This window comes from Caretta caretta, chromosome 1 (assembly GCF_965140235.1).
Source record: "Caretta caretta isolate rCarCar2 chromosome 1, rCarCar1.hap1, whole genome shotgun sequence".
Taxonomy (NCBI): Eukaryota; Metazoa; Chordata; order Testudines; family Cheloniidae; genus Caretta; species Caretta caretta.
Window position 1 is genome coordinate 242,012,590 of NC_134206.1, and position 24,172 is coordinate 242,036,761.

The window sequence follows — 24,172 nt, forward strand, 5'->3', positions numbered from 1 at the left end:
CCTGTGGGTATATACACACATGGCATTCTACACGTGGATTTGGCTGGCAGTCTGGAAAATGTCAGGGTTATAAAAGCTAAGCTCCCTTTGCTTTCCACAATTCTGGGTGATTTATTTGTCATTTTAAAGTATTGTTCAGTCTGAAAAGTGTGTCTGTAAAAACGGTGTCATAGGATTCTGTGTATGTCTCTCAGTTGTTCCAGGGCAAATTTCCTCAGTTTACTATAAAGAGAATATTTTTGTACTTTGCAGCCCTGCAAACTCAGCGTGAGATCTGAGGGTTCAGCGGGTTCTTTCCTCCTCATGCATCATCATTAATATATAAGATCCTGCAAGCTAAATTCTTCACTTGCTTTCATCTGTGCAACCTTATCGTCTTCATTAGGGTTGTACAGCACAACTGAGGACGGAATTTGGCTCTGCAGTTAAAGCTTGGCCAACAATTCTGTGGAAGATGCAGAAACTACACTAGAAGACAGCTTCAGTTCCTATATCTGTACTTGCTCTGCAGGGGTATAAAACAATGAAAACTTATTCTTACCACTAGATGAAATAATTCTCATTTTGAATACACGCAGGGAGCAGAATTGTTCAGTAAAACAGGGCCATTTTCCCCACAGTCACATTTGAATCAAACTGGACCTGTGCAATTTCCCCCCCTCAATTAGTTTGATAAAAGCATACAGAAATATTAGTGGTATAAAATAGATGGATCAGGAAGTTCTATTCACCCTATCTCATAGCATGAGAACAGAGGGACATTCAATGACATTGAAAGGTGACAAGTTCAGAACCAATACAAGGAAATACTTTCTCACACAATTCCCAATTAGCCAGTGGAACTTGCTGCCACAAGATATAATTGAGACCAAGAGTTTAGCTGGATTCAAAAAGGGTTAAAACAGTAAATCTTACAAAATACGCAAGAATTGTGGGAACAATGTAAGGCCCCATACTTCAGGGCTAAATCCAACCTCTGATATTTGGGGTTATGGAGTAATTTTCCCAGGGACCAGGTTAAACCTATTCCTGTCTACTGTGAGATCTTATGCCTTGCCTGAAGAATCTGGTGCTGGTTACTGTCAGTGACAGGGTATTGGATCACTGGTCCAATCCTATCTTCCTAGGCAAAATGTCAAGTCATACTGTATGTGCCCAAACCTATCCCCCATTGCACTCCTGTGGGTGCTTCACACACACAGGAATTGCCAGGCTGGATCAGACCTGAGGTCCATCTAGTTCAGTATCTTGTCTCCACCACCTGGTGCTTCAGAAGAAGGAGTAAGAACCCTTCAGTAGGCAGATGTGGGACCATCTGCCCTGAACATGGGCCTCATCCTGAGCTCTAGAAGTCAGCGATGGGCCCAAACCCTGAAGTAGGAGGTTTAATATTTTTGTTGTCATTCGTTATGATCACACTGGATTTCCAGGTACATGTTCAATCAGTTTGAAATCTTATTAAGTTCTTGGTCTCAATGACTTCCTGTGGCAGTGAGTTCCACAGTGTAATCACACATTGTGTGAAAAAGTATTTCCTTTTTTCAATTTCCCACCTTTTAATTTAATTGACTGTCCCCTTGTTCTGGTGGTATGAGACACAGAGAACAGAAGTTCCTTGTCTACCTTCTCTAGACCATTCATTATTTTATATACTTCACTCAATGCAACAGAATGATTTATCTGCCTCAGAAATAAGGAGGAAGCTGAAAGAGGCTGATGGGCATTGAGGATGGTTCATTCCATTATTTTAATTAATGTTTAGGAGCCTTTTATGGTAGTAATAATAATTAATACTTGCTACTTTTCAGGACTTTTCAGTGGACAGTCTCAAAGTGGTTTACAATATTGATTAAGAATTATTGTTCCCATTTTACAGACAGGGACTCTGAGGTACCACCCAGTTTACTGTTGTGCCTGGCCTCCGTTTCCTTTGATCTTCCTTCCATGCTCACTATTTAACTTCTCCTGCCTTCTCTGCCCTGTTGCACAGGTGGAAGGGGAGTAGGGTGAGGCTGTTCAGAATCTGAATATGCTATGGCATTGCAAAGACAGAGGGTGGGATTTCCTGTCTGTCTTAGTTTGGATGAAGGCTAAATTGTTATTTCAAGGTGTCTTTTTGTTTGCAATGAGAACAGACAGCTCTATCGCTTTCTTCACAATGTGTCCCTCCTTTAGCTAAAGGGGAGGGCATGCAGCAGCGGCTGCTGTGTTGCTGCAGGGGACTGCACCTTAAGGGAGAAGAATACAACCACAGGAACAGATCTTTGGAGGAGGAGGTGGAGATATATCCGATTTAGAGGGGCGGGGTTGGAGGTGGGAGCAGGTGGCAAGTTGTTTATCTGCTCAGCTGTTGTGTGGCTTGAGAGAGACAGAAGCAGCTGGGAGAAGGAAGGAAGGAGCTCAAGGTCTATCAGTTTTTCTGCCTTACAGGTTTGTAACCGTTGCAAAACAACTAGAGAACAATTCACTTGGGACACAGGCCCCAGCCTTGGCAGTGCCCATTGAGGCATTCACCAGTATATTTTCCTGTAGGGGCCCTGGCAGAACCTTCCACCTCCCCCCCCTCCCCCCGAGACATGTCTGTGCCCATGTAGGATCTGTGGTATATGTATAGGGGGGCAGCGGCACTTGAATCAGGCACTGGTATATGACTGTGCAAGTCCCCTGGAAACATCCACTATGTGCCAGCAGGGGCCTTGGCAATGGTTTCTGGGGCATATATTGGTATCTGCTCATGCAAATACCCTGGAAATGTCTCCTGGAGTAGGACAGCTGGGCTCCTGGCAGTGTTTTTGACAGCATGCTTTATATGCCCATGTAAGTACCCTGGCATTATCTTTTGGGGCTTGCCAGCAGGGTCCCTTGTAGGTGCCTTCTTATTGGCTGAAGCCATGCCAATTGAAGCTTTCCAGCAGCAAAGCTTTCTTCTTCCAATAACAAAGAGCCAACGTGGGTATTATTATTGATCTGTGTCATGTCTTAATGCTTTTAACAGTGAAGAAAAATACCATTATGAGGCTTAATTTGTTCAAATGGTTTCAGACAGGGTTAATATAACTCATCAATAAATGCCAGTTTTTATTATGTTTTAATTACAATGTAATTTCAACAGGCTAGGCTTGTTCTGGCTGCTCGGTGTATCTAGTGGTTTGTTGTTTTCTTTTAAGTGTATTTCCTGGAGCTTCAGTGATTAACAGGCATAGCAACTGATATATTGCCAGAGAGCCTGATTGGCTCAGTGTACACAGGGATGTATCCCTGTTCCCTACAATCACTGTGCATAGCCATCAGGGGTTTATATCCATGAAATAAATGGTAACTAATGCTAGGGTGGCTAAAACATGCCTTCAGGCCAAATTGCACTCACTGGAATTTCACTATGTTGTCCAAAGCTGCACTCTTCCTTCAGGAATTGGTGTGGCTCAGGGAGCCTGCAGTTTCCAACGTGCTATGGTCCAACTTCACCCAAGTAGCCTTGGGGCTGCTCTTGATTTGTTTTAGGCGAATTAGCTACACCCCTCATTTTCCTAGCAAGTTTCCAATGTGGCCCTCATTTGGGCAGAATCTGAACGTTCCTAGACTGAAGTCTTTGAACCTACTATGTCAGCCAGCTAGCTTGCCTGCTGCCCCTTATCAAAAAACCTTGAAAAATGTTCACCTTGATGCTGTGAAGGAGAAAAGGAGAGTCTAGCAAGGCTATTGGTGGATGTTAGTCATCTCTCCTGAGCAAGGAATCCCAAAGACTCCAACAATCATTGGTCACTTGATCCTCCTTGTCTTGTCACCCTTCAGCATCCAAGAGTGAGGTCTGAATGTACTTTACAAGATGCTCCTAAGAGCTTATTTCTGGTCCCTTTATGAACTTGCCCTGGCTACCCTAACTTTCCACATCACCTTTCATTGCTTCTTTCCAGCAGTGAATCTTCACAAAAGAAAGGAGGGAAAGCAGCAACAAACGGCTGTCTTTCTTTAACACCACAAAAAATCTCTCTCCTCCAGCTCCCTGCACCTATCTGCATCAAGCATCCAGCCTTTCTCTCTCCCAGAGGGTAAATAGTACAGAGGAGTGGGAGAACTAGCTGATAAACTTCAGGCAAAAACAGGTATAAGTTCTGAGGAGGAATTGCATCCAGCTGTTTAAGGTAGCTTTTGCTGTGGAATCAAATATAGGATGATAACACACTGAAGAGAGAAGTCCCTGTGTAAAGTATAGCTACTGCCCTGTTGGCAGACCCAGTTATTTCTTGGTTGTGCCATAGTTGTTTTGGTGTTACCTTCAGTCCCAGCTATACAGTCTACTATGCCATACTGGTTATAACATAGGCTGGTCACACCTATGCAGCTGAAACCAAACACTTGTCTGCTTGGACTATTTTTCTTATCAGTGGTAGGAATTTTTATTGCCAGTGCTAGTGGTGGGAGCACTAGTGTGGGCCTGGGGTCCTAACTACTGTCATCTCTTCCTGTTTTGAGCAGGATTAGCCAATTCCACGATTTTAGTAGGAAATGGGGCAGATCTGAGTTGGGTTAGGTCCTGTCTACACAACAAGATGAAAGATCCACCAACATAGTTAATTTTATAGTATTGTTTGGACCTAAGTCTCTTCCTCTGTTCCCTGCCTCATGCCCAGGAGCAGGTTGCAGCTTATAGTAGGTAGAATTAAGGAAGAGAACTCCCCGACCTGTGCAGATATTTGGGGGGCAACAGTATGTCTAGCATAAGCTCTCGAGAGGATAAGTGGATGGGTTTTTTTGGGGTGTGTGTGAAGGTTAGACAGTGAGGGCAGGCACTGATGTGAAATGACTAATGGAAAAAATCCCCACATTGACAGAAGCTCACTGGGTTTTCTCCTTCCTTTAAAGTGAGAGAGTGAACCAGACGGGGATTCTTGGTAAGCCTGAGAGCAGGAGGTACAACATGCAGTCTGTTACCCAGTTTGCTTTCTTTTTTTACTGCCCAAGATTGGAGAGAGACGAGAGATTGGGAAGGGGGAAACAAATACTTGACTTGGGGCCCTGCTAATCTTTTCTAGGTGCCTTGCACAGAAACCTTGGAAACAGCCTGGAACCTGGTCCTATGCGGTGCGGAGCCCCTACTCTGAAGGGTGACATCAATTCCTGACAATTGAGGGCACTCAGGACCTTGCAGCACTGGCCCTTAGTGACTTGGTGTTACCATACAAAGGTTTTCTTTGCTTTGTCCTTTCAGTAACTGTAGCTACAAGCCTGGGGTTATGGAAGCAAAGAACAGTTCTGAGGGGCTGGGGGGAGATGACACAGTTCTTACTTAGGGTTACTTGAAAATGAAACCTCAGCTCAGCAGCCACACAGTGACAGAGAGCAGGGTTATTCAGACTGCTGCTGGCTAGCACCACTGACTCCTCTTGCTGATAAGCAGCTGAGCTCACAGAGCTAAGAGACTTGCTCTGCGACTGATTTGAATTTTAGCAAGTGCACTGGGAATAGCCCAAAGCTCCTTGTCTCAGACGGTGGTCACAGGAATTCACAGCTATTATATTTGGGAGCCAGGCAATGATTACAAATCAATGGCTTCATTCCCTGTGTGATTAATTGTTAACCTGGGAGTATAGCTTTTTCCCTGGCTCTGCATTACCAGATTCCAATTCTTGTAACTGGGATTCTCTTTTTAAATGTCATCAGGTGGGTGTAGACGCAGCTCAGGATGGATGAAAAGGCAGCCTGAGGGTGAGTTTATGTGCATAGATGGAGCAAGTTGTAGGTGAATTTGCTGGGTCACAGGCTCAGATGCTCAGCTGCAAGCACAGGCCACAGCAGACATGCCTCTTCCTCCCTGCAGATCTCCCACTAACCACCTCATTTGTCCAGCCAGACAAAAGTATAGGTTATTTATCAGGCCGGTGGGGATGTTTTAGTCATTCCAAGTGTTGTGAGACAGTCAGTCCTTAATAACTGATAATACTTACACCCTTTGCATGTTCAGTGTGCTTTACACACAGTAACTAATCTTAGATCATAAGTTTTTTGGGGCAGGGACTTTTTGTTCTGTGTCTGTACAGTGCCTACCACAATGGGGTCCTGGTCCATGACTGCAGCTGATAGGTACTATGGTTATACAAATAAATAATCCTCATTTTCACAGTGTCCTAGTGAAGCAGCTGGGGAAGGATCGTCCCCATTTTACAGATAAGGAAACTGGAGCGGTCAGGTTAAGTAACTTGCCCAAGGTCACACAGTGTGTCAGTGGCAGAGCCAGAACTAAACACCAATCTTCCAACTCTCAAACCACTATTCAGGGAGCATCTTTCCACTTTCATTGTGGATCAGCAAAACTGCTTTTAAAAATGGGTTAGTAGGAACACGTTACACAGACACGATTTGTGTATGCTTTGCCTTGATTTTCACATTGACCTGCAAACCATCAAAGTGTCCTAACATTTCTTTTGGGCTAGTGCAATTATATTGTGTTGCAACATTGTCATGCTGAGCTGTGGCACAATGGGTTGATCCTGAAAGCGGAAGCTGGAGAAGAAAGATGAACTTTGCAGAATGGATTAATAAAATGAAAACTGGCTCTGTTGGGTTGGTGTGTGGGAATGAAATTGCATGAATGGTACTTCACTGAGAATACCTGCCTGCTGCTAAAAGAATTGAAAGCTTTGTAAAAGTCTTCTTTCTCACTGTGCAACAGTGCACAAATGTGCCTTTAAAGTTGTATTATGTAGCCACAAACCATGTTATCCACTGGTAATGTGGACAGGGCTTTAGTTTTCTCCAGTGGGTCTTGGTTGAATGAGAGAAGTGAGGGAGTGGCAGAATTGGGGTTAGAGGTGGTTGTTTATAGAAAAGACCACTTAGTTAATCTGTATTGATCCTCTGTATTGTACAAGTTTCCTTGTGTCATGCCTGGTTTTCCAAGGAGGCCTAAAATTAGGGCCCTGACATTAAAGAAACCATGATATTCAGAAGGATAGGGCTGTTAACTGTGGTGTCTGGCCAAATTCCAACTTCAGTCATTACATTTTACCTCACTAAATTCCCCTCTGCTTTCCATCTTGTTCATTGCTGTGGGCTTAAAATGGCTGTCATGTGTCTCTCCAGAGAGGGCTATGTTTTAGTAGCAAGTGGAGTGACTTCTATATGGATAGTTGGTACAGCTTGGTTAATAAAGTGCTTTGGGATCCTTTTACATATGATATAAATGCAATCTCATTGTCCTTATTCCTGCTGGTGCAGGAGTCTCAAACTTTTTCATAGTATGGACCACATTTTAATAGAGAGAGGATTTTGATGAGCACCTGTCCTCCCATTTATGATCTCACAGATCACCTCCCCTGGCATTTACATACAGTCCTCGTGGCAACTACTGCAATTGCTTACCTAGAAAAGTCTTGTTAGGGAAGTATTTTATGCATTTTTAGCTTAAATGAAATTTAGCAGATGGGATGTAAGGATGAGCAAATGCTGTGTGAGCAGTTGGCTGTCTGAGAACCACCAGTCAGTGCTCTGTGGACTACTGTTTCTCCGTACATGTGTCTTGTCTAATTCCTTAGCTATCTGCACTGATGATGTCTCAACACTCTTCTCTTGGAGTCTGTCTCTAGTGCCCTATTTTTCTGTAAAGACATTTTTCTTAATGCCTTACCTGAATTTGGTTTTATGGTTCTAGCTGTAGGCTGTTGCTCTCTGCTTTACTGCTTTCAGATAATTGGAGTAATTCCCTTCCTTCATCTATATTGTTCCCTTGAAGGTATTTATAGACAGAGCTCTTGTCCCTGATGAACTTTCTTTTCTAGTCTACGTGCATTTCTCTTCCCTCCCCTCTCTCCGCATACACTCTATGCTCTGATCCTTGTATTGTTTTTAGGGAACTAATAGTTGCTATGGAGCACTGTGTGTCTCTTGTATTCAGTGAAGGTGGTTATATTCTCCAGTCTCTTGAAACTGCCCCAGAGGAGAGACCATCTTAGTCTGTCCACACTAAAAAACATTCTTCCATGTTTAAGTTGGCCATCAAGCATGGATCCCTGATGCCCTCCATATATGCTCCTTCAGCTGGAGTTGAAAACAAGGGTCAGTCAAGGTTAACAGTTGTTGCAAGACAGTGCGGTAGATCCATGATAGAACTACAGATAGGCCACCCCTTCATACCGCAGGTGTTGAACCTGTGTGCACCTATGAAAAACCATGTCACATTCGGCTGAATGGAGTCAGAGAGGGAAGAGACAGGTCTGGCACCTGTTGTTGAATACAGTTGGAATTTTCAGAGGACGGCCACACTAATAGGGGTTTAAGCCCCAGGAACCTGATTCTGATCATGCTTAGTACCAATTAGTGCTGGCTGAAATCTTGCAATGTAAAGCATTATTAAAAAATGACATGTTTGGAGATTGTTTTTCGTTTTCAAGAACTGTTGATTTTTTTTTCATTTTTGGTGACATTTGTAATTTAAATAATTATCTAGATTGTTATTCTTTTTATGTACTGAAAACAGTCTTTGATAAACACCATTTCTAACATTTTTTTATTTAAAATGTTTACCCCCCCACCCCCGGGGTCCATTTTGAACCACGCGAAGTGGAAACACCCTCAAAATTACAATAATTGTCATGATTTCTTGTTAGTGTGACCAGCTCTGATGTTAGTATACCTCAGAGTTACTCCTGATTTACATCTAGTTTGAGAGCAGAATTGGCCCTGTGTGCCAAATTCAGCTCTAGTAAAAATGGAATTATCTCAGGGATGACTTTGGCCCAGTTTGCTTATAGTCAATGTTGATTGGACAAAAACCATTAAAAGTGTATTTAAATATGACTAGCTGATTTCTTGTCAAAAAAAGGTCTTTTAAATGGTGTTTCCAATGTAGTTGTTCCTGGTCTTCAATAGCCAGGCAAAACTGTGTTTAAACTGGCTTACCCTGAACTGCGTTGCACATCTGCTGAGCTATTTTATTTCTGTGGCAGTTTGGGTGGGGCCTCACAGTAGGAAGCAGTGCAGGCTATTGTAAAATAGCCTGCACCCAAGCCTCTGCTGAGAGTACATTTGTCATCTATGTAAAACTGTCAGATTATGAGTGGGTGGCAGTTACACAGAGATTACAATGACTGCTCACGTGAGGGCAGTGAAGAGGTTAAAATTTAGCAGATGGGACAGAAGGATGAGGAAATGCTATGTGACCAGCTGGCTATCTGAGAACCCCCAGAGGTTAAAATCCTAGAACACCCCTTTCCCCTGACCATATCCTGTGTGGAGGATGTGTCGGAATGTTTCTGCTGCTCCCAGTCTCCATTTCCCATTCTCCATGCAGCTCTGGAATGTCCTCCTGCTAGCTCAGCCTGTTGTTACCTCAGCCCTCTTCACCTGGCTTTCTGCTCCTTACATTCCTTTAGTTTCTTTTTCTCATAACCTTTCCTGCCCCCCTTCCCTCCTTTTTAAAAAAAATATATTCACAAAGTCCCTCGACGAGCCACAAGAATAGAAGTGAAACTGAAACAAGGAATTGGAACTATCTGTGTTGGCTTGGTTGATTTGTTCCTTGTTTTAATAGCTGCTTTGCTTTGTACCTATTTGTCTGAAGGAGTGGTGACTAGGACCTGCTATCTCGGTTGCAGTTGGATGATCTCTGGACACAAGGAAGAGAAAATTGACAGTAAGAATAAGTGGGTTTGTCTCACTGAGGCTGTTGTGTCTTTTTAAGATGCTTTTGCTATGCTGGGATCAGAACTGGCTGGCTCTAAAGCTGTATCTAACCCCTTCATTCCTGAGCTAAATTGTATAGGATATTCCATCTTGCTGCCAGCTATAGTGTGGGAGGGGAGTGTGATGGGGCAGCTGGCAGAAAGGGGGGAGTTGCAGCAATGCGGTAGCTGGGAAGAGAATTGACACAGGAAATGTGTATGGGGACATAGTTCCCTATGGTTCATGTATTATCTTGCAGCCCTGAGTCCTTCTCAAGCCTGGGTTGGTGTGATATGATAAGGGACCCTCCAGACTGGTGCCCATTGCTGGAAGATTGTATTCCAACAATGTTCTTTGGGGAGGGAGAGTCATTTTGCATGGGTCTGTCTTCTCTGACCTATGTATTCCTATCACTCACCACGTTCTCTCCCCTCTCTCTTTCCTGCCAGTTCTTATGGTGCCAGTAGTTGTGGCACATGCTGTGGCCTATGGCATCCGGGCACTGGAGATGCCTGACTCCTGGTGTGAAGGGAGTGTTAGTGCACTGGGAGCTTGATGTGAAGTCCCCAGAACTATCCCTTTTAACAGCGAGAACGCATTTTGCTGTGGGATCAGCATGATCTCTCCTGGACTGTTGAGTAACAGAACCTGAATGGTTCTGAAGTTCAGCGTACTCTGTATGACAACAGACCTGTCTCCTTATCCCCCTCCGCCCACCCATACATACTCTGACCTACAGGCTGGTTCAGGAGCATGGTGCCCTGTCTTTGGTTGTCCCTTAGTCAGTCCATTAGGCATAGGGCTGGCTCAGAAGCATAATGTCCTGACCTCACACATCTCTGCTTCCAGGGCCAGTCCTTTGCCACAGACCCCCTTCCTATAGCACTGAGTAAGCTGGACAGTGTGATGTACTGTCACCCTGATCCAACAGTGATACACCCTCTCCTCGCAGGATCTTACTGCCTACTTGAATGGTTATGAGTTGAATGCGTTTCAAAACTGACTGATTCCTTTGAATACTTGGGAGTGAGGTATTTCTCCTGATTCATCTCAGATTCTCCTACCCCTTCTGCAAGGGCCCTTCGCCAGGATGGCCTAGTATACATAATCCTGCCACTTTTTTGTTAAAGAGCCAATGCACCACCTTTGAGATGTCACCTTTTGACCTGCACTTACAGTTCTGATTGTTTTTTCCCCAGGTGTGTCCATGACATGAAGCCTCAGGCTGGTTGGCTTGTATTCCTTGTCCTAAGTCTGGTTCCTCTTTGCCTTCCCATCCCTTTGCGGGACTCCCTGATGGAGCAGGAGAATGTCCGCCGGACTGGTGGCAACCTGGTGCTGGGGAAGTGGGAAGAGCAGATCAATGAGTATCTAATAAGCCTCAAGGAGACGGAAGTAGCTGAGGCCCAGAAGACTGGATATTTCCCACCAAGCATGCACTTTTTCAGGGCCAAAGGCTTCATTGATCAAAGTGCAGTGTTCAGCATCTTGAAACGTATGCCAAAAGGTAGGGATTCTGGCCTGAGAGTTCTTGGTTGTCCCAATGCTTTCTGTGATAAAACAGGGACCAGGAAGGGAGCAAGAATCTGTCAGTGTGAAACCCCTGCTGCACCCAAACTAAAGGGACCTTATAACAGGTGCTGAGTAGAGCAACTTCAGATCCCAGAAGGAGCTCTATTCGGGCTGGCTCTTTTGTGCTGGGGGAAAGAAGGAATTACACTGGCCAGAGAGGATTTCCAAACATGTGGGTATCCTGTATAACTGTACAGCATGGACCCCCATTTACCTCACTTGGGAGGAGAAAGAAGACAAAATAAAATAATATGGGAAAAGACCCTGACCTCTGTGTAGCACACTCCAGCGCTGGGGGTGCTCATCCTTCTAATGCTTCCCAGGCCTGCGACTGACCTTGTATAACCAAACATGCTGCCATGTGGTGGTGTTCACGTGTCCTTATACAAGTAGCTGTTTACAGCATAGATTTATTAATGCATTGGAGACTGTGTGTTTGTATGATCTATAGAATGTCTATTTGAAAATAGAATTTCTGTTAGGGCCTTTCAGCTGAGACCTTAAAAACTGAGTTCTGATCCACACAAATGAGAAAGATCTCTGTTTGTAAGAGCAGGAATTTGCCCTATGGTCCTTGGCCGAAACTTCCCTTCCCTCCACTGTTGTGCAGCATGCTGTGTACAAGCTGGCTACTGCCTTTCACATCAGAGGTGGCTGCATTACACCGTGTGGTGCATACATGGTGTGTAAAGTGCTTTGGGATGATTTAGGATGAAAGACACTATATGAGTGTATAATACATGCACAATGTCATCCTAAGCATTTGTTTTGCTAGCAGTCAGGAACATGTCAGCATTCTAAGAATTAGTCCTTAATAACTATAATATACTGAGTGGTTGGGAGAGTATTTTTGACCATCTGAAATCTAAGCCATCCAGTCTAACCAGCAGGGAGTTAGCTATTGCTGACTCTCCGAATTGCTGTGACCTTGACAGTTCCATGTGGGAAGCAAGGAGTTAATGCATTTGTACATCTGAAGGCCTTGACTCTCAGCTGAGTGACTTCTCTCTACCGTTCCACTTCTCTCTCTGATGCAGTGAAAAGTATTTTAATTAGGCTTCCTTTTCTAGGTGAAGACAGAAGGCTTTCACTGTGAAACCTGAGAATACACGTCCCTCTTGTGCAATGCATTCTCCTTTCAGACTGGTCTGTTCTAGGTACCAGATCCCAGATTGGAACTTTCTTAGTCTGGCTATTGGGGTGAAAGGCAGAGCCTTGCTCTTGGGAAAATTTGTGGAGAGAACATTTATACAAAAAGTCAGCTGCTTTGCTCCCACCATTCTGAATTGGTCTGTTTGTTTCTGTCTGAATAAGAGCTATCTCCCTAATCTGCTAGCTTGTCCCTGTGGTGATGTCAGACTCTGGGGTTTATGCCATCATGATTGGTTACCACAGAAATAACTGAGATGTCGAACTCACCATTATCCCTTCACTGCTGAATCAAACAGCAGGGAATTTGCGGTTTAAAAATATAAGTATCTTAGCTTTTTGAAAAAATGGTAAGGACAATGTTTAACTCTTTTTGCTTTTACATCCCTTCCTCCAAAGGATCTTAAATCACTTCCCAAGCATTAGTGAATCTCCTGTAGTTTCTTTACAGTATTTATAGTAAGTCCTTTGTGAAAGGGATTATTTCTCTATATTTGTACAGTGCCTAGCACACTGGGGCCCCAATCAAGAGTGGGGGGCCTCTGACCATTATGGTAATACAAATATTAAATTGTAATATTAACCCCAGACTGCGTATAGGAGACTGACGCACAGAAAGTGTCTAAATTTTGGGGACCCAACTTTAGATTGCTGAGGCCTGCTTTTTCAAAGGTTCTAATAGTTCTATTTAAGTCAGGAACTTTGGTTGCTCAGCACCTTGAAAGTCAGGCCATTTAAAATTGGACATGCAAAATCAGAGAGTGCTTTTGAAACTTTGGCCTTACGTGACTTGTCCAAAGTCACACACAAAAACATGTAGCAGAGCCTAGGATAGATCCCAGATCTCCTGACCTGCAGCCTCGCATTCTAACAACTAAGTCATGTTTTCTTTATGTCAAATACTCTAATAATGTAACTATTGTGTTTATAAAGTGCCTCTTGACATGCAAGGAGTTCATGGTAATCCACAGTCAATTAAACTGCTGTGATATGCAAATTAATATATCAAAAGAGTCCAGATCCCACAGCATCTTTTAAAAAAGGAGGTTTTACACAAGAGCTAACATTTTCAAAAATCTCGAGAAAAGGAGAGTTCTAGGATGATATTTGACGATGCAGAGGGATGGTCTGAACTGTGTGTGTGAGAAGAATGAGTTTCGCACTCCATGGACTGTCACAGTAAAAGCTCTGTCAGCTGCCAATCTACTGCAGGATAGTGGTGCATCTCAAGGCAGGTGGTGATGGCCAGCAGCAGATAAGGTGTAAATTTTAGTCAGGGTAATTAGCCATTGGAACAATTTACTAAGGATCTTGGTGGATTTTCCATCACTGACCATTTTTAAATCAGGATTGAATGTTTTTCTAAAAGATCTGCTCTAGGAATTCGTTTTGGGGAAGTTCTATGGCCTGTGTTGTACAGGAGGTCAGACTAGATTATCACAATGGTTGCTTCTGGCCTTGAAATCTATGAATACAAGACAGAAGTGTGTGTGTGTGTTTGATTAAGTAGTAGAGACGAATAGAGCTCTGTGTTCTGACCTCAGAATTCCCCAACATGTCAGTATCTGAGGTTTTGTTCTGGCCCACTGTAACAATAGGAGCTAGATGAAAAAAATCACATCTGGAGCCAAACTGCTTAGATCTAGGTTTCAGAGGAACAGCCGTGTTAGTCTGTATTCGCAAAAAGAAAAGGAGTACTTGTGGCACCTTAGAGACTAACCAATTTATTTGAGCATGAGCTCACGAAAGCTCATGCTCAAATAAATTGGTTAGTCTCTAAGGTGCCACAAGTACTCCTTTTCTTTTTGCTTAGATCTAGGGATTTGGTTCAGGTCTGTCTGTTAAATAGTATGTGTTGTAAAGTGCTGCTTAGTGTGAAAGTTCCTCTTTAAATCAGTGGGGTGTGAGCCAGCTCTCTCATGGTGAAGTGTGTCTGAAAGACCTTTAATAACTCAGTGGATTTTCCATCCCAGTGGAGAAGTAGAGCGTAGAACTCCCTATTGATTCCCCCCTCCCCTCAAACTGAGCCATCATGCTCTGCTTGCCCTGTGTTTGATGTGGAATGTGCCATCTGTATCTCACATTGGGGGAGGCAGGGCAGGTTTGCAGTCTTGCTGCTGTGGGGGCTGCTCATGACTGTATCTATGAGACCCTCCAGGCATGCCTGCATGGATGGATTTAATTGTCATCATGTTGACCCTCCTTTCCCTTCACTTCAGCAGACTTTTCTTGTTATGTTTGCCCTTTCCCCCACAGGTGCTGTCTTACACCTGCATGACTATGCAATATTGAGCGTGGACTGGTTGGTGCACAATGCCACCTACCTACCTGACTGCTACATCTGCTTCACCCATGTGGGTACTGTTCAGTTTAGATTTTCCAAGCCTCACCCTCCCAGCCCAGTGCCGCCAGACTGCTCAGAGTGGGTGTTGCTAGAGACTTACCGGAAGCAGCTACGCAACATCAGTGAGTTTGATAACAGGTGTGTGAGCAATGGTCTGAGGCACTCTGGAGTTTTATAGCACTATTATTCATTGCTTGCTGGTTATTTGCTAACAGGACACATGTCTTGCAAGGTCACTCTGGCCCATCGTCCACATGGGGTGGCTGCTCTGGAAACTGGACTCTCAATTTAAAATCGCATCTCACACACACACACACACACTGTAACAAGCATGTTATGGTTGCAAAGTCAAACATGCACAAGTTAGGGAATGCACTGTCTATCCTACGTACTGAATGAGGCAGGTTTCCTGTGGAAAAAATAGTATGTGATCCTCTAATGAAAGACTTTCCCATAATGCATGTGCACAGGCAACCTTAATTCTGGCTTTTCCTAACTTTTGAGTGCTTGACTGTCCAATCTTAATGGTCTTTCAATGTAGGGTTTTTCAAAATGTAATATACACAAATATTTAAACAGAGACTGTTTGCTCCTTAGGGCACTGATCACTTATCAGCTGGAAGATACCTTGGAATGGAGCATTAATGATTTGGGAGACGGTTCAGATTGAGGAGCTACCAAGCATTAAAGTGCCAGTTAGTGCAGCTCCCCTTCCTTTGCTAAAAGCAGAGGGAGAGTTCTGCCTTCTGTTGGGCTAGAGAGTGCTGATTCCCCAGAGCATTCCCCTCCTCCTCAGCGGGTGAGGTGAGAAGTCAGCAGCCTGAGGAAATCGGAAATGGGGTCAGAAGGAGAAGCTGGCGCCTGTGGCTGAGGAGTTTCTAGGGCTCCCAGCCTTGCTTGTCAGTAGGCTGAGAAGCAGCAGCACCTCATGGGAGAAGCAGATGTTTGCCGGCAGCAAGTCCCGTCTCCATCAGCTTCTTCTAGAGGAAAGACTGTTCCCCTGCTGGCTTCCCACCCCTTCCAAGGGAGAGTGGGGAAAAGGGAGACCATGACACCAGCTCCCTTCTGCCTCTCCAGAAGAGAGGGAGAGAAATAATAGATAAGAGGGATTTTGCATCAAATCTCCTTTTGAAATATCTCAACAAAGGCGGTTGCCCTGGATGTTTCAGGGTTTTCTGAGGAACATCCCTCAAGCCCCCCATTCTGTTTTATTTTACAGAATACAGCCTCTCCCTCCTGGCCTAATCAAGAGAACAAGGGAGGGAATAAGGGAATAAGGGTGGGAGAGCATGAGGGAAGCGTCTCTGCAGAGGACCCCACACCGCATGCTTGGCTGTGCTGGCTAGCGGCCTGCTTGAGACATGAACTTATTTCAGACACAGTTCTTATCACCATTCAGTGTCCCTTTATCTTTTATTTTACAGTAATACCTAAAGGCCCAAACTGAGTTAAGGGACCCGTTGTGTTAGGTAATGTACAGACTCATAGCCCTGGTCTACACTAGGAATTTACATTGGTATAGCTTCATCTCTCAGGGGTGGGAAAAATCCAGGCCCCTGAGAGATGTAGCCTTACTGACCTAATCCCCGGCGTAAACAGCACTAGGTCAACAGAAGAATTCTTCCATTGACCTAGCTACTGTCTCTCAGGGAGGTGGATTTCCTACCTGACAGGAGAACCCCCCCTGTCAGTGTAGGCAGTGTCTACACTGGAGCGCTGCAGCTGTAGTATTTTAAGTGTAGACAAGCCCATAATAAGAGACAGTCCCTGCCCCAAAGAAGCAATCTAAATACACAAGAGAAAAGGGGTTGAGGGGATGGAAACAGGCATAGGGAGGTGAAGTGACTTGTGCAGTTCTCCCAGCAGCAGAGGCAGGAATAGAAGCCAGGTCTTCTGAAACTCAGCACCCAGGTTTATCCACTGGACTGTGTTGCCTCTCACTGCATTTAACGTGTCCATCACCACAAGATGATGTAATGCAATGTCCCCACATAAAGTCCAGGCACATGATCACAACCACCATACTGAGGAGCTCCTCCTCCTATTTTGATCTCTTCCCTGGGTGCTAATCTGGGGGTTGGGGAGGGGTTCTGGCAAGGGAGGAGTTGGTCTCTTGCCAGGAATGAGCCCTAATCTGCTATGCCTCTCAGTTTCTGGAAACACTCCCAGTCCCTTGAATATGTGCCCCACAAGTAACCTCCCTTCCTTCTGTTTGCCCCTGAGCATCGACAGGCTGAGGGAAAGAAGATGTTGGGGTGGGTGGGAACTGATGGTTAGTTGGGTGCTTGCAAGTATGTGTCAAGGGCATCTGGCATCTGGGGAAGGTCCAGGCTCTCTTATGTACAGAATGGGGAGGATCAGCAAGCGTGAGGAGAAGGGTGAAAGTGTTTTCCAGGGGCTGTACCCGCTTCCACTAGTTTTCAATGTGGAAATGGAATGAAGGACTGGAAACAGACAAACCAAACAATCCCTACAATCAAACTGTTTATTTTCAAGTTTAAAAGAGGTGTGGGGAAGTTCGGTTACTACAACAGCCTTCCTTCCAAAAAATACAGTGTGGTTATGAAGATATGACCACTTCCTAAAGGTAGGGACGTCATTTGCTATGGGAGAAGAAAGGCAGTTGTCCCCACACCAACTTTTCATAGGTGTACATCCTATACACCTCTCCCTCCACCATTACAGGATATGATATAGTCACATATAATGTTCTGTATGCTGACACACAACTTTGCCTCCCCCTCCAGACTATTTCTGAAATGATGCCCCTGCTTAAGAGTGATCTGCAAAGTAAAAGGGACCCGTCTTTATATTTTTTTGCTGCTTTATAAAGTAGAGAGGCCCTGGAACAGTGTGTGTTATTTCCCGTCCCCCGTTCTTTTTTCTTTTTGTTTTCATATTAGAAATTCAGGTCTTGTCTGACCTGACCCTAGAGTACTCTGTGGGGGCTGGAGAGCTAGTGAAGTGGTGATATGCAAGAGACTGAATGCCGAGCAGCAGAGGGGGGAAGAGATTCGTGGTCAGGGAGTTTAAAAACATTTTAAAAAATCCTCCGCTATTTAATTCCAATGATTAACACTTTGGAAGGACTTTTTTGTTAAATATTCAATACCTCTGACGCTGCGTGAGTGCTCACAATAAACATGCTCGGAGACACTCAAGAAAGCAAAGTTGACATTGCTGATATTCATAAGGTGAAAGAGCTCTGAGGCCAGAGCCCAGGATATCTAAAAGATTGGCTAAAGCTCCAAGATGTAGACTCCACTCCTTGAGCACAATGGAACTTTCTGCCATAAGGGTAAAGTTTATCAGTGTAGGAGATATAGCTTTCTTGGGTGCTCGTCTCAGGCAATGGAATAAATTTCCATGGAATCAAGGACCATCACAAACCTCACTGCCTTCTGCTCCAGGTGCAGGGTGCACTTCTTCAGCCTACTTTCTTTAACAGAAACTCAGAGCAGAGTGAAGAAAAGGAGTACTTGTGGCACCTTAGAGACTAACCAATTTATTTGAGCATGAGCTTTCGTGAGCTACAGCTCATGCTCAGATAAATTGGTTAGTCTCTAAGGTGCCACAAGTACTCCTTTTCTTTTTGCGAATACAGACTAACACGGCTGTTCCTCTGAAACCTGTCAGAGCAGAGTGTATGTTACCAAACCAAAACTCCATTGCACTTGCAGTTCTCCCCTTAGAAAGAGGATGAGAGAGAAAATGAACCACATGTGATAGATGTCAGTCACGTTGCTTAATACATCACTGGAAGGTGCTCAGATACTATGGTGATGAATGCAGTGTAGGGACCCATATAGAATAGAAAACAAGCAAACAACCCTTTCAGGCCTTCATTCTATACCAAAAGAAGCAAAGTAGACTCCTGTAATTTTGCCCCCTTGTGCCTACCATTGCAATAGCTTTGTTCTGTACATGGTCACACCCGATCCAAGCAGGGTCTTTCTAGCTCAATCCAACCACTGACTTGCGCTTTTTTCCCTAGAGAATCAACAAACCCCAGATTTGTCTGTGTAGGTTATTTGTGGCAAAGAGTTTGATCCCTTAAAGGAGTAGCATGTTATCAAGGATGCATTGCTATATCCTCACAGTTATACATATGAATAATTAGTCTTAAGGGAAGGGGGATTTGTAAGAAATGTAGCAATTAATTTTTTTAGGAGGGGTATTGGTGGCTTATTACTCGTTCTAACACAAGAGCACAGGCTACGTAGACACAACAGGTTATATATAAAAGAATCTGTGTAAGGGGCCACTCTTTCTCCCCTATATACATGGGAAAAAGAGCACTACATATATTTATTGAAGAAGTCTTTGTACCAGGAAAATCTAAGGAAAAATTACTTTGATAAATAACTGCTTATTGGTCCTTATCTAGAGGTAAACTATGCATGGTCACATGAATAGACTCACATGGTCCTTTGACCCATCCTGAGGTTCTCCTTCAGTGTTCTACACCTGATAGGGACAAACTCCAGGCTCACCCTCCAGGCAGGTGTTCTCAGCTGACCTTCTGCAGTTTGAGAATAACTTCCCTTGAGCCAGTATCTGGGGGAGTTTGCTTAAACTGGAACTCTGCATCAGTTTTCCTAGGGGCTTGCTATGCAGTCCAGGTTCTTCCCACACAAAATCTTTCCATCCTCCCCCGCTGAGCAGGAGCACGCCCTCTCTACTTAAGGCCAGTCTCCAGCTGAACTCAGTCAGATAAGCTTGTGAAAAGATCCCTCTGGTGCTTGCATTCCTGGTTTCTAGGGTGATGCTCCACTGTCACCACTCAGTGCTCCCCAGAACGTGGCTGACATGCGGAATGCCATTGCATGCAGTAATACGGAATATTTCCTATATTCCTCCCCAGTTAAGGTGCAGTTCCTTTCCATTTATTTTCTTGTTTTCTGAACAGGATCTTGTGTTTCCTGATGTTGTGTATTAATGGAACAAAGGCCCTGTTGTCCAAGAGGACAGAGCTAAAGTTGTTGTGGAAACCTTAACTGTGAATTTCCTGACTCTTGTGCATTTAAAATCTCATCCTTAAGGTGGCACGAATGTCACCTGTATATAATTTTACTTTAAAAAATAAAAACAACCCCCCACATGAATAAAAGTGAGGAAGAAGTGCAACCAGAACCACAAGAAGGGTGCTCCTTAAGTGACTAAAAAAGCAGCCAGTGCACAAGATGCCTGGTGAACAGATTCCACTTTATGGTCACCCCTTTGAAGTTTCCTGTTCCACCTTCTGACCAGGCCCAGCACTGCTTGTTTATGAGGTTAGACAAGATCACATCTTATAGCAATAGGACAGTAACTTTTAATTCTAGACACTGACGCCTCTAGGAACAAGATAATAAGAGCGTGAATCATATCTAACTCTTCTATATAACATAGCAGAGCACTATCGCTAAGCCACCAGGGAAGACATCATACATTAAATAGCATTAAAGAGCAGTCACAGTTATTAAAGAGAGGCAACAAGCCATGAAAGTATTCTCCGGTGATCTTCCATCCAAATACTAGCCAGGCTCAAACCTGTTTAGCTTCTAATATTAGATAAAATCAGACCTACTCAGACTGATAAGACTGTCAGCTTTTAAGCATCCAGCTATTTCCCCCTTGGTTGCAACTAACTGTAACTCCTACAATTTTTCCATCCCCAAATGAACCTGTTCACTAGTTGTATTGCCATTTTGATTTTACACCTCCAGCTTGAACATTTGATACACTAATTTTCAGGTGGCAAGCTTGAAAAGTTAATAGAGTTATTGCCATTGGAAAAGTGACCACCCTGAGTCCAGGATTGGAGCTGTTTAGAGGATAAATATTACCGCAGTGTAAATTCAAACAGAATAGCCTGCAGCTGCTCATGGTAATGGCAAGATAATCAAGTTCTTTCTATTTCCACCAAACTCCCCTTGTCACTACTACTTGGTGCCCTCTATGCTTTGGTGAGGAAATGTATGTTCAGGCAAGTTCTGTAAAGTAAACAGAATACCATCCCAGTAAGAAACATGCAGGAACTGAGTCATGCCAGTTGGTTCCCAGGTGGCAAATCTGAAAAATTGAATCCATTGCTGAAGTTGGCAAATTATGAGTTTTGGATTGGTATAATGGAGTAGCCAGATTGGTTCAGTAGGACTAAAGGTGTTTTTTTTTTTTTTGATAGATAACCGTTTATTCAGTAGATTCCTTAATGTCAGAAAGGCACTAAAGTGTGACTTTTTGAAAGTAACTTGCTTAGTAAGGGTGTGATATTGAAACAATGCTGCCCCCTAGTGACTAGAGGGTGTTACCCTCTTGGAGGTGGTAAAGAGTCCCAGTCATTGTAATTAAGGTGATGGGGATGGTTACATTTGCAAGATTAGGTTGTTAACCCTATGTCAGCCACATTCTAATTTGGGAGGCAGAAGGCAATTACTTTAAAATAATCCCCTATGTAGTTTAAATTGGAAAGTATTTGTATTGTGATAATGCCTAGAGGCTCCAGTCAGGAAGTGGGCCCCCATTGGGTGAGACGCTATTCTTCATGTTCCTTCCTTTCCCTTCCTCTCCAGTATGTGACCTAAAACACACTAGGTAGTGCTGCTGATGCAGAAAAGCTCCCCCACTCCACCCCTGAGGTGGCTGTGGATGGCGGATCCCCATATGCATACAGCTTGGCCTTTGGTGGGAAGGCCCATATCTAAATAGAAGTGATTATATTGTTCTGTGACTCCTGGTTACAGAACTGCCAGCTCATCTTGTATACACTCCGAAATCCAGCTGTCCTATTTCTCTTTCTGTAGTTTGCTGAAGAACATGACCCTGGTGACTGACAACCCTGAGCTGACATACCCAACACAGGCTTTCATTTGGAGAAGATTTGAAAATGTCTTTTTCACTGCTTCTGGCCTTGTCTGCTATGCACCTGTGTTCAAGGCCTATTTCTATCAAGGGCTGTTGGAGCTCTATGAGGATAACATACAGTATGTTGAGATAAGAGCTATACTGCCACCGGTACGCACTTTATGGCTTCTCTGATATTATTTTAAAACCTTGTTTCTCTAATTTTTCTCCAGCCCTGTCTTGTATTTAGATTCAGACCCTTGCACAGCTGACCATATGGGGGTGGAAAAATCTGCTTCTATTTGAAAGCTCTTTGCTGGGAACTTGGTATGACAGTCTCCTCAGGGAACCCAAAACCGTAAACCACTGTGTCACCCTTTGGCTCAGTAAGTGAGAGCTTGGCTGCTGCTAAAGTGTGTGGTCAGCTCCCTAACACTCCAGTCTATTTGCTGTGCCAGCAAACTCCTTGAGACTCGGCAGTCAAAACGTTGCCTTGCAGGTAACAACCAATGAACCCCAGTTCCCGAGTTCCCCCAGAGACGTCTCTCTGCAGTGTCCAGTCTTTCTCCCTGGACACTCACAGAAGGTATTATGGTTGCTGCCTCCAAAGAGAGGGAGCACACACCCAGCCTGGTAGATTAGCAGAAGACTCATGATTTACTTCAATACAACAGCAAAAACGCAGTCTATAGTAAAACTAAGGATAAGTTTAGTAACAAAGATCAGAGATTTAAGTGGCACCAGGCAGAAGAAAAGAGATGGAAAAGGGTTACAAACAAAACAAAAATAACATGCTTTCTAGTGCCTAAAACTTAATTCTAACAAGCTATATCTTTGCCTAAAACAGTTCCTCGCTTACAGCTAGCCACCAGCAGCTCCTGCCTCCCTCACCAAGAGGATCCACCATTCACAGGCTCAGAGTTTGCTGTTCCCTATGTCTCCTAAGTGATAGATCACTAGAATGTCCCTTTTTGCTCCCTTTATAGCTCCCAAAGTCTATTGTCTTCGTCTTAAGAACCAAGAAGACTTCCTGGGGGTGCAGACTCTGTCCCCCGGTGTGTTTACTAAGCTGTTTCCTGTGCTGCTTGTTAGCTTGATTGCTTTATTTATCTTATATGTAAATGTACTTTAATGTCTATGGCTTACAAAGCTTGGCCCAGACAAGTAAATCCACATTCCTTTGTCTAAGGCAGGCTTGTTTATCAAGGCTATCCTCAAAATATATTTTAGGAACATTCTTTCCAGCATAGATACATAGCTCTTTGTACACCACCCCTGCAAACATCACACAATGATCTGACTAGTGTATAACCAGCTTTCATAAAAGACCTTACTCAATGCACTTTTATAGTACAATGAATCAACTGATTGTATATACTATTAATCACTTACTCTTTGAGGTTCAGACCCCTGTTCAGACCCTGGGGTATCTGGACTGTGATTGTCACACTTGGTTGTTCAGGGGAATGAAATGGATGATGCTCTGTGTATTCTGCAGTTGGAGGGCCATGGAATTTGCTGTTGTTTCCATCCCTTGCTGCAGAACTGTGCTCCAAAATCTGACCTGTTTGTTTTTTTGTTTCTAGTCTTCATTGCTGTGACGATAAGCTTAGGAACACAAACTGATGCAGTGTTCTCTCCAGAATGTATAGACAGCCTGAAACAATAGCTCTGAAAGTTGTGAACGTCTCCTTTCTTTTCAATTAACACTGGAACCTAAGGATAATAATGTTGATATTTAAACTATCATTTTTTTCACAGATTATCACCTATAACCAGTGTAATTGTCCCATAATCCCAAACTGGCTTGGATGCCTTCCCAGGTGCCAAAAGCCCTGACTGCCCCCTGCTCAGCTGATGAAATCTTCAGCTTCACCTTGACAACTTTGCAGTGTGGCCACATGTTGTGAATACTGTAATCTGCACCACATTGAAAACATGGGAACATTGTGAAACAAATACAATTTAATATCAAAATAAATAACAGAGGCATCCATTCCTTGTCACATTTAATACAATAAAAACCTCCACTTAAAAAAGAAAAGTTAATGAAACTGCTGCGTAATTTCCAATTGGTCGCATCAGAAGGACAGAGAATCCAGGGGCCTTGCAACAGAATGTAGGCACAGCTTGCCCCTGAATACATAGAGCCGTGTGAATGGGCTAACCTTTTTTAGCATGTAGGTTTCTAGTCTCACTCCAGACTACATTGGCATTGACTATAAATCATTGCTATCTAATGGACTACATGAAATGGGTGGTGGTCTCAGTTCAGCTCGAGCAGTAGGTGTCTGTATCACACACACCATGGCTGCAATTGGTTTCAAGTAATGTCCTCAGTGGCATCTGCTTTAGTAGTGAGGCAGGTGCTGTTGTGAATACAGAGACTGAGCCACCTTCGCACTTGTCCCAGCTCAGCCACAGCATCCCCAGAGTGGACATTCTGGCACTTTCTGCCAGCACTAACATTTGAATGGGGGGGAAAATGGTGTTTCTTGCTTTGTGGAGGATGGTGATTGGCCAATTTTGCTTGACTTACCGGTCCCAAATGTCTGTTATTGTGGCAGCTGGGAAGAGAAAGCAGTTGCAATGTCAAAATGCTTTTGTCCTTTAGCCGTGTCAATG

General features: G+C 43.9%; 1 protein-coding gene across 6 annotated transcripts in view; it reads left to right on the top strand.

The window, feature by feature from the left end:
• Positions 1-2,369: 2,369 nt before the first annotated feature.
• ADA2 (adenosine deaminase 2) overlaps positions 2,370-24,172 on the top strand; it is a 30,567-nt gene continuing 8,764 nt past the window's right edge. For 2 of the 6 annotated variants that reach the window (XR_007353634.2, XM_048828202.2), the window contains exons 1-4: positions 9,078-9,628; positions 10,857-11,164; positions 14,635-14,860; positions 21,508-21,718. Coding sequence is in view for 5 of the 6 variants with exons in the window: in XM_048828202.2 (XP_048684159.2) it covers positions 10,870-11,164; positions 14,635-14,860; positions 21,508-21,718 (732 nt within the window). In the remaining variant the exon portion in view is untranslated. Of the gene's footprint in view, positions 2,431-5,033; positions 5,186-5,656; positions 5,707-9,077; positions 9,629-10,856; positions 11,165-14,634; positions 14,861-21,507; positions 21,719-24,172 lie in introns of those variants that run through there. The other 4 variants (XM_075122337.1, XM_075122343.1, XM_075122349.1 and 1 more) reach the window with 4 other exon arrangements.